Genomic DNA, 10,743 nt, shown 5'->3' with positions numbered 1-10,743 from the left:
ACTGTTAGCATGTTTTTATGATCAGAAGTAAAATAATGAAATAACTAAGCACAATCATTTCATCATGTGACTTTCAGAAGACGACAAGTTTGAAAAAGTAAGAAATCAACGTAAGTCACATTATGAGTAGGTCGAAGAATTCACAGAAAAAAAGGGAGAATTCTTACTTCTGTTTAATCACCGATTTTGAGTTTTTACAAATAATTCTTAGAACAAGTCAGGTATCTAAGGTTTTGGGGAAACAGTGCTTACTTATACATGAACTATTACATGCTCCATTTTCTATAAATAACTCTATTGGCTGGATTAACAAATACTGTCACAGAAACAAAAAAAAAAATTTAAAGCCATAGATCACTGCATTTATATTTACAAAAGCCATAAACAAACATGCATTTCTCCTTTACTAGGACTTAAATAGGTGTTTGAACATTAAGGCAGTGATGATTCTAAAACAATGAAATGTTAATTAAGGCTTATGCTTGTTTTGAAATCCATATTCATAGGCAACTGTGACCAAAGCAAACTTTTATCTACGGGGTGGAGCTCAGGATGTTTTTTATCCACAGCGAACAAAAATTCTATGAAATAGGAATTAGCAACACAACTTAATGAATTATTAGTCCCCTCCTTAGGTTTCATTTTGAGGATTTAACCTTCAGCGGCACAAGCATGTGTCACAGAAGGAACAGAGCATTTGTTTATTTTTTTTCGTGAAGTTAGAAAACCTATAGGCTGCACTGATTTTTATTTGCCTGAAAGTTGGCCAACAATCAAGAATTCAGGATCTCCTAAATATAGAAAATCCCCAAAGCATCCTTGACCATGCTCCCATCTCAAAATAGAGGATTATTGAAGCAGTTTTCTTTGAAGACTGGCTAATATTACCTTTTCTGAACAAATGAAGCAACAAAATGCAGAAGCTGGATTTATTATGTAATTGTTATCCTCAAGGCACAAATAATATCCTTGCTAGATCAATGTCTTTCATTATTCAAGGAAAAGATGAGAGGTGGATGAAGAGTCACTGTCATATAATTGTTGATTGCACTCTTCTCTTTCAAGATAATGCTATGAATTGAAATTTAGGGGGAGTGTCATATATATATATATATATATATATATATATATATATATATATATATATAATTTAGAGTGACATAACTCAGATCCAGCCTGTGCACTTAGACAAAGAGCCAAACAGCTCTGAGCACCGCCCTGGCCTACTGTAGAGAATGGGAGGGGATGTTTGTAGGGTACACTTGGTATGGGCTAATAGGCATGATTCCATGACTAGAAGGAACACTATTTACACTAATTACTTGCCACTACTACCTTAAGCAGTAATTTTACAATATGTCTGTACGCTTACATTGGTATCAATAGTAGTTCATGTAGAGAAGGGATGACAATGACATGAAAAGCTAAAGGCAGATGTAGTTTTCTTTTGTCTGCAATGAAGAAGAGATAGATGTCAACGCAGCTGAAGCTGCGGACAGTAGGAGTCTCAAACCATCTATGCATAGGTGTTTAAACCTGATGGTGCAGCATCAAATTTCTTTAGGTATTACTATCAGGAAAAGGAATTTCTAACAAGCATCGTCAAAAATATTTTAGGTGCGATTTAAGCAAGTCACACTTTGACTAAATTATTTTGGAGATTTGAAAAGTCTGTACCCTAGTACCTGGTAAGCTTGGCTTTAGCTAAATGACTTGATGGGTTTTAAAGGTGTGAAATTGCCCCCCCCCCCCCCCCCCATTTTTTAAGATGGAACGACTAGCTGTAAAAGGGCAAATGTAGGCAACACAATACAATCCTTTTTAGGTCAACATCTTCACTTTATAATACACTCACATTTATACACAAATTTCATGTTTACAAGTACAAAAGGCAAAGAACCTCAAAGAACAGAAGCAACTGCATATTAACTACATTCAATAGAGTTAATACTGTTGTCTCCACTCTTCATTTTCTAAATCAAGGAAATTGTAAATGCCGTTCCATACATGGACTTCACTTTCAGAAGTTGGAGACTGTGTGTGGTTCTGTACATGTCTGGGTTTCTACAGAGCTGAGCTGAGATTCCATCGTGTTCCAGGCCAAATCAGCAAGAAGAAAGTCGTCCATTGCTGTTTGAGTTTCATTGCTGGTGAAGAACAAGCTCCCCAGGGTTTCAAAGCCAGAATGCATGGTCTGTGTTTCTGTGCTATTTAACTGAACCTTGCTTTCTAGAGCAGAGATGTTTTTAGCAGCAGAGATTCCTTCAGTTTGGGTCTCAGTGTCAGACGAATCAGTACTCATGGAAAAGCTGGAGTGTTTCAGAATACTTCCCAGAGGCAGATGAGGGCTACTGTCTAAAAAGAAGTTTAAATCTGTCTGTGTCTGTGTGTCAAACATTTCAAGGCCTAAGAAATTAGAATTTCCCCTATAACTGTAGGGCTGGGCAGAGGTGTCTGCAAGTAGGAAGTCAGTTTGGGTCTCTATGTCCAGTGATTCTAAGACTGGCTCAGTGGTCATGCTGCTAAGCCCACTCTCTTCAGTTTGAGTTTGAATATTTGAGGCTGAAAAGAACTCTTCGATATCAAAATCAATTGCAGGATTCTGGGTTGGACCAGATGGGAGCTGGGTATCAGGTCCGGTGTTTGTGTCAGACAGAAGACTACGATTGTCCAGTGTCTGACCAGGCAGATTACTAGACAAAATGTTTTCTAAATCACTTAATAAATCTATAGTTTGGGTCTGATTATCTGTCATGTTCTGTGAAGGAAGCATACCGTTCTGTGCACTGAAGTTTATAACTGGTGCAGATTTCTCAATATCTTGACTTAAAGTCTTAGGGTGGTTCTGAGGTAACAAACCATGAGTAACAGTCTCTCCTACTAAGCTGCTGCTTATAATATTGTCTGTAGAAATACTGTATGATGAATGGACACTCTCAAAAATGTCTCTGCACATTACAGCTTGGTCCATTTGTACTCGGTCATTTGTTGGACTTCCCATTCCACTGGTTTGAGTTTCTCTGGAGATTCCACCTGCCTGGAAAGAAGCATCTAAAAACGCATCAGTCTGAGCAGCTATAGATGAAGTTACCTTAGAACTGGGCAAAAATGTTTGGGTATGAACACTAATGGGAAGGGAAACTTGAGAACCAAAAGTCAAATCAGTTTGAGAACAAGACGATACAGAGGAATCAGGGCTGACCCACTGTGCCGAAGGTATAAAGTGTTGTGTGGCGTAAGACAGATCTGTCTGTACATTTATCGAAGAAATGCTGTTCTTTTGACATGCGTTCCCTAGTTCTTGTGAAGGATTAGATGGATTTTTACTCAAGTTCACTTGGACACCTGTACTAATTGGCTCAACAGTAACAGGATTTATAATTTTTGAAAGAGGAAGGCTCTCCTTAAGAGAGCAGGCTTCTGAATCAAGGCCAAGAATCAGAGTTCCTACTGACAAGGGCAGTAAGTGCACAGCACCGGAGGCAGAGCCCTGATGATCAACACCTAACACTACAGGCTGGGCCGAGGAGTCAGCTGTAGACACAAAGACAGGCATAGGAGAAAACTGCATAATAGGTAGTTTAACCAAAGCCACTTTGGGCTTTGGTAAAAGCAATTTCTGAGGATATTTTGGTGCTGTCGTAAGAGTCTGTTTTCTGGCATTAGAGCCACAAGAGTCTTCAAAAGAAGCGACTAGCTTTATTTCTGAAGTTTCTAATTCTTGAGTGTCTGGTCTTGGGGTTGGTTGGTTGCTCAAGGATTCAATGGTTTTATTGGACAACTTCTGGTTGTGCAGGCAGTTTTCCATTTTTCTTTTCTTACCAGGTGGATCCCTGAAAGTGACAGAGTAAAAAGAGGTCAGAATCAATCCAGTGAAGAGAAATCCCTTCTTTTACACCTCTTTGAGAACTGGGCCTGCTGTATGGCAGGCAGAAGTTCAGGAATATGCAAAAAGGGAAGGAGAAAGGGGGCGGGTGGGGGAGATACAGCTCTAAGTACTAGAACTCAACTTAGATTTGTAAGCATAAGGATGCTAACAGATTAAATAATGCAACTTTTATCATTTCTCAAGTAAGAAGCTTATACCCCAAATATAAATCTGGCCTTTAAGATGAAGTACAGGCATGGCTGGATGGCTCAGTTGGTTGGAGTGTCTTCTGTATATGAAAAGGTTGCAGGGTTTGATTCCCAGTCAGGGCACATACTTAGGTAGTGGGTTCACTCCCCAGTCGGAGTGCATATGGGAGGCAACCAGTTGATGTTTCTCTCTCTCCTTTCTTCTCTCTGGAATCAATGAATAAATCCTTGAGTGAGGATAAAAAAAAGAAAATTAAATAAATAAAATGAAGTATAGTTTCATATTAAGGTACCCTCAAAAGAAGTTGGCAGAAAGAATAAGGAAGAACAACCGGATTAAGTAGACATGGATCCTTTATTAGTACTGCTACCTTTCTGCAAGTTCCCTTCTTCCATGTCTTACCTTTTCTCCATTATTCCTCCTTTCTTCCTACACTAAGAGCTTTCCAGGAAGTTTCATTTGAAACTCTTCCCACAGCTACTGACTTTTGGACCACCATTTCTTCCCCTTTACCTGTGCTCTGCAGGGATCTCATGGCCAGTTCGGTAGATGTGGGACTGTAATGAAGTTCTACTTGCATAGGGACAGCCACATGTGCACTGGAAGGTCTTGCCACAATCCTCTGCATGTCTTTTCAAGTCCCATTTAGTGCCGTATGAATTGCTGCACTTACTACATTTATGCTTCTTTTCAGCGTGCATTTTCATAAAGTGCTAGGAAGAACACAAAGGAACCAGAATGAAAAACTGCAACTGCTCAAAACATTTCAAAAACCATCAACATACCCAAGTTAACAATGATTTTACACGATAAAACATAGCAGTCCAAATCAAAGAATGTAGAAGCAGGCAAACTGCAGTTTATCATATGCCTCTTTTTCCCTATCACTTCTACTTTGTGAAAAGTGTGAAGACAGTTTTGGAAACAATCCATAGTACCCAGCATTTAGGTTCTGATCTACAAATAAGTGCTGTAGGAAGAATAAAAAGTCTTTGCAATACTTTTTATAGGACCTCCTCCAGCAAACCCTCTGGGAAGTATTTCAGCTGCCTATTTCTTGCAGTCCTGAATCACCTCCTTTCCCAGTTGCTGGGCCCCCTCCCTCCCCTTAAGGTAGCTGTTTCTGAAATTCTGCCTTATCTTACTCCTTTGGGAGAACATTTCCTTTGTGCCTTTGCTTGTCTAACCTTGGAGGCACAGATTCACATAAGAGATACGAAGTACACGTGTTCTCATTCTTTGAATTAGCCATCTTCTCTTTCTCTCTGAATCCACTTCTGGACATCTTTCCCTCCAGAACAAGGCACGTGTCCTTCACTTGCATTATACCTTACTCACCTTTTCCAATTGGAAAACTTTTGGGTAGATATCCTCACACAACTTTCTGCTCAATTCTCGTTATGTTTGGTAAGTAATTAGAATGCACACTAGGTTTATACCATTTGCATTTCATCCTCAAGGAAGTATACTTAAGATAAGTAAAATACCTGTTTTACGAGATAAAATTGAGAAAATGGCCTGTCAGGACCTCTAGGACATCCTTCAATTGGACAACAGTAGAATTTTGGTACAGTTTTCAAATCTTTTCTTATTGTTGGATTTACTATGCCATCCTGAAAAAGAAAAATTACTTTAAATAATTATTTTCAAAAAATCAATACAACAGATTGGGAGTAAAAACAAGGAATGACTAAAGATGGGAACAAGGGATCTTATTTGGGAGATGAAAATATTCTAAACTGAATTGTGGTGATGGCTGCACAATGCTAAAATAAGTGAATTATTCACTCAAATTAGGTAAACTTTATGATGTATAAACTATAGCTCAAACCATGTTGTTTCAAATTCGATCTATTCCTTTAAACTATCCATTCTAAACTTACAATCTCTTCCCTTTGTGGATGAAAAAGGGCTTCTGTAACAAATCTAACAAAGTAATTTCCCAGGGTGATCTGATTATAAATTCCTAACTGGGCCGGTCATGGTGGATAGTCATGCCTCGGGTCTATAACTTCCCTAGTAGAAGTTTATCTTTGCAAGCCCTGTGCATTGTTTTTGTGCATCTAGGTTAACATCCCTGTGAAATGCTACTTTTTCATCCCTCAGACCCAATCATAAATATTTCCCTGCCTTACATTCTCCCACTTGCATGTAATCTTCTCTACTTCCCTCCTTAATTTCAAATGTATAAAAGAAACTGCAAACAGTCATTCTGGAAAACATTTTCCTCAGTCTGTTGAGATTTTGCTTCTAGGCATGTCTTCTGTTTGGGGCACATAAACTCTTAAAAACTCATAAAAATTTTCTACAGGTTCTTCAAGTCAACAACTTGAAGCAATCTTCTCTATTTGCAAAGTGGTATATTTACAGTTTATAAGGCTCAAGATTTCTATATCATCCTTAAGTCTTCCTTTCCCTTTTATCTCATGCCCAGCGTCTTAGTATGAACTCCTGAAAAAGCCTCCCTTGACCATGATGTTGGCCTTCCTGATAAAAAGCACTGTGACTTTCTCTGATTATCACACTGCCCCTAAAGTAGCTAAAGCTAGTTGACACAACTTTTATAAAGCATGCTATGTTTGAAATTTAGTAATTATTATAAAGGCCAGTACTAACAAAGCTTTTACTAGTGTTAGACACTATTCTAAGCACTTTATATATACTAACTCATACATAACCTTAATAATCCCTTATTATTAAATATGATTAACTTTTGGGCTAGGAGTTTTCAAAGTCAAACCTCAGTTCTCGAATGTCTCCCATCTTGAACAATTCGGTTCTTGACCAAATTTTCATGAAAAATGTCTCAATTGTCAAACAAAACTTCGGTTCTCGACAACCCTTTCATGTTGATACCTGAATCATCAGTCATGGGTCTCTCAGGCGACAAAGGAGAGAATGTGCGAGTATGAGTCAGTTTACTGCTAAACCTCAAGTTGTTAACATCTCAGGAAATTCTGATGTGAATATTTTCTAATGGGGAAAAAACGATGAGAGAGAATCATTGATTGACTGCCTCCTGCACGCCCCTACTGGGGATCAAGCCCACAACCCAGGCATGTGTCCTGAACAGGAATCGAACCAGTGACCTTTTGGTTCCTGGGTCAACCACTGAACCACACCAGCCAGGCCTCTAAGCCATGTTTTAAAAATATAAATGTTGCTAGATAAAAGGTTCTTTAAGGGTCCTCCTGTCCTTTTCACTGCTTTTAAACACAATGAATAAAAGAATTTCTAACAAACAAGAAATGCCCATTTACCCCTACTATTCCTTTCCCTGAATCACCAGCTTTCATTTCTATATGGATCCCCCCTAGGCAAGGCGGAACTAGGATATCGCCATATTTTCTTATAGGATATGAAATATAGACATATATCTGAAGAACCCACATAAAACCAAAATGCAGCATGTACCCTTTACCTTACAATCCCACTCTTATCCATCATCTTTCAGAAGGGTTTGTTAATCATTTATGTTAAGGAATATTTGGTTAGGGGCAGGGTATCCTATGAAGAAAGATTAGAATAGAATTGGAACCATATAGCAACTAACAGGGGAAGGAATAAAATTATCATAATTTGAAAAAATAAAAATTAGGAGAGGAACTAGAAATATGCAAGTAGCTATAACCAAGAGAATGAAAGGGAAAATTTCCACTGAATGTTATGCAAATGTGCCAACCAAATATATACTCAAGATTAGCTTCAGAACAGAAACTGACTGGTAGTGGAGTCTCTGGTCTAAACACAGACTGCTTTTAAAACCATGGGGAACTCCCGGTCAGCCCTTACCAGGCCTCCTCCTTCCAATACTTTGAGAACAATCAAGTGTCAAAAGTAATGTTTGAATTCAAGAGCCTCTATTCCGGATCCAGACTAAGAATACAGACTGGCCACACCGAGGCATTACCATATGGATATGGTTATTTTGTCACATAGGTCACTTTCATTAAAGAAAGTGGACCTCCTCCCCTTCCACCAAGACATGAGATGCTCAGAGGCTGCTATGTACCATGGTTAGAAAGGCAGGAAAGGGAGGTTCAGGAAAGTGAGCCTGTTTGACAAGAAAAAAACCAATGATGGTTCTCAGTGCGGTTTCTTTAATTCCTACTGAAACAGGTCTCCCTAGTGACTTTGGAAGGAAACTCAGAAAAGCCCATTTTCATTGTTCAACATTTTTAGTTTAGAAAGGGATCTTGAGTGCCGTCTTCAGAAAAACCTGAAAAATGAATCTGACTAGAACTGAAGAATGACAGACATTACACATGTTCTAAGCGAGGATACGCATACTCTGAAAGGCTGAAGTCCCAGTAAAGATGTCAAAATTTCTATTTTCCTTACACATATTCCTCCTCCTCAGGCCTATTATATTTTCTGTATTGGTATCTTCAGAATTCTGAACTTTACATATTTTAAAAACATAATTAGAAATAAACCTACTGTATACATACTATCAAAATCCTGGAGAGTAAGTGCTATCTTCATGCTAAACAGATGCTTCATAAAGCCTTGAGAGATGTAGAGCTCCAGACAGCAATTCCAAAGAAAAGAACAATATAAAGTGTTAAGACGTGCTTCCTACAGTGATGTTCAGCCCACACAAGGACCGTCCTCGTTAGACTGGCAGCTTCATTTGTGCTCAGAGATGTAATGTCTGCCTTAGCTATGGGATGAACGTGGGTGATGGCGATTGCATATGGGCTAAAGAGAACCAAGGGATTAGGCTGCAGAATTCCTACAAATGTATATTCATCCACTCAAGTTAAAATACGGTTAAGGAAAATAAATACGGTTAAAAAAAGGAAGGATATAGTTAAAAGCAGGAAAGAGAAGCCCATTCCCAGAGTTACTTCGCCCGTGTTCTGGAGGAAACCCCAAACTCCTCTGCGGAGAATTACAGCCCCACGGGCAGGGTCTCCCCGGAACCCCTCCATGCACATTTCCTGTGTGGGGCTCCTAGTCCTCCTACGGGAAGGCAGTTAGTTGCACTTCTGTTCAGTTGGTGCCCATTAACAGATCTCTCTTTATGGGCAACACATCTGCCATAGCTATTAGACTTTCTGCTGTGACATTCTTATCAGAAGCCCGATTCTAAGGACGTCTCCACGGAGAAGCATGCAATATGCCAGGTAATTTAAGCTTTCTCCTTAACCAATTCAGACCGTCAGAAGCTACAGACTCACAAGACTGCTTTCAGTGACTGAGGGTTTCACATTATGTCACTGTTGGCCAGGAAGGGCTCTAAGTGGTGGAAGGAAACCTCCAACGATAATGACTGGGAAATTATGATTTAATAGGTCTGGGTGGGACTGAACATCTGGATCTTTAACAAGCCTTCCACAGATGTGCATTAAAGGCTGAAAATCACCGCCCTATTTTATATAAGGGGGAAGGGATGTTCAGACTATTATTACACCGCGCTCACGGGAGAGATTTCCCTTAGGTCTCATTCCTGCGCTGATTTTACCGACATAGAAACTTGTCACTGCCGGCGCTCAGCCAGGTCTGCAGCCAGCTCCCTCTGCCCACGGGGCAGGGGCAGGACCCGGCCATGTCTGCAGCCAGCTCCCTCTGCCCACGGGGCAGGGGCAGGACCCGGCCAGGTCTGCAGCCAGCTCCCTCTGCCCACGGGGTAGGGGCAGGACCCGGCCAGGTCTGCAGCCAGCACCCTCTGCCCACGGGGTAGGGGCAGGACCCGGCCAGGTCTGCAGCCAGCACCCTCTGCCCACGGGGCAGGCCCGGCCAGGTCTGCAGCCAGCTCCCTCTGCCCACGGGGCAGGACCAAGGCCCGACGGAGGAACTGTGGGCGTGGTGGAAAGCACACGGGCTTCAGAACCAGAGAGCAGGTTTAAATCCCAGCGCTCCTCAGCCCCGTAACCTGTTTCTCATCAATGCAATCAGGACGGTAGGTCCGTACCTCTCGAAGTTGCGGGGAGAACTAGCGAGATCCACGCCCGGGCCGCGAAGTTAGAGGCCGGTAGTCCCGGCTGGTCCGAGCGGCATGACACAGTGTTTTCCTATTATTACGCGTTCCCGCTTCCTCGCTCCCTCCTCCCCGGCCGGGACGCCCTCCCCGGTTTGGCCCGTTTTATGGACTCGGAAGCCCCTTCTGATGCAGGCCGGCGGAGGCTGGGCTCACGGCGCTTTCCAGACCCCGGGCCGCGCCGCGCCGGGAGCAGGACCCGCGCCCACGCCCCCGAGCGAGGCGCTTGGTCGGCGCCAGGCCTGAGGAGGCGCCGTCGGCGGCGGGCTCACCTGCAGGCGGTGGCTCTTGACCAGGTGCATGTTGAGCGCGGGGCTGTTGGGCAGGATCTTGCCGCACCCGCGCACAGTGCACAGGATGTTGGTCCGCACGGCCCGGGACAGCTCGCTCACCGACGGCTGGATCAGCTCCCCGGCCGGCGGCGCCGGACCCGCGGGCTGCTGCCTCGCCGCCGCGGGCCGAGGCCGGCTGCCCCTCAGTCGTCCGGGGGGTCCCCACAAGCCCGAGGCGGCGGCGGCTCCCCTCGCGGCCGCTGGGACGGCCGGAGCGCCCGAGGCCAGAGCCGCGGGTCCGGCCGCCGCCGCCTCAGAGGCCGCCATGGCTCCCGCACAGCAGTCGGGCCCAGCTCGCAGGCCTCGCCTCTTAACACTGCACTTCCGGCGGAGGGCGGGGCCTCCAGGCT

At 42.8% G+C, this 10,743-nt stretch overlaps 1 protein-coding gene across 3 annotated transcripts; it reads right to left on the bottom strand.

The window, feature by feature from the left end:
• Positions 1-157: 157 nt before the first annotated feature.
• Positions 158-10,697, bottom strand: ATMIN (ATM interactor). Of its 3 annotated transcripts, XM_081108398.1 has the most exons (5): positions 8,530-10,133; positions 6,819-7,051; positions 5,566-5,691; positions 4,592-4,791; positions 158-3,833 (listed from the first exon to the last, which is right to left on the bottom strand). In XM_081108398.1, the coding sequence occupies exons 4-5, from the start codon at positions 4,783-4,785 to the stop codon at positions 2,021-2,023; spliced, it is 2,007 nt and encodes a 668-aa protein (XP_080964524.1). In that variant the 5' UTR covers positions 4,786-4,791; positions 5,566-5,691; positions 6,819-7,051; positions 8,530-10,133; the 3' UTR covers positions 158-2,020. The 3 variants fall into 3 exon arrangements, with proteins under 3 accessions (XP_080964524.1, XP_080964523.1, XP_080964525.1); XM_081108397.1 differs by lacking the exons at positions 6,819-7,051; positions 8,530-10,133 and adding an exon at positions 10,334-10,697; XM_081108399.1 differs by lacking the exon at positions 8,530-10,133 and having other exon boundaries at positions 6,819-7,578.
• Between the last annotated feature and the right edge of the window lie 46 nt (positions 10,698-10,743).

Source organism: Myotis nattereri (genome assembly GCF_964212035.1).
Source record: "Myotis nattereri genome assembly, chromosome: 15".
NCBI classification, from domain to species: domain Eukaryota; kingdom Metazoa; phylum Chordata; class Mammalia; order Chiroptera; family Vespertilionidae; genus Myotis; species Myotis nattereri.
The sequence above is the reverse complement of the archived record's forward strand: the minus strand, read 5'-3'. Positions and strand labels throughout refer to the sequence as shown.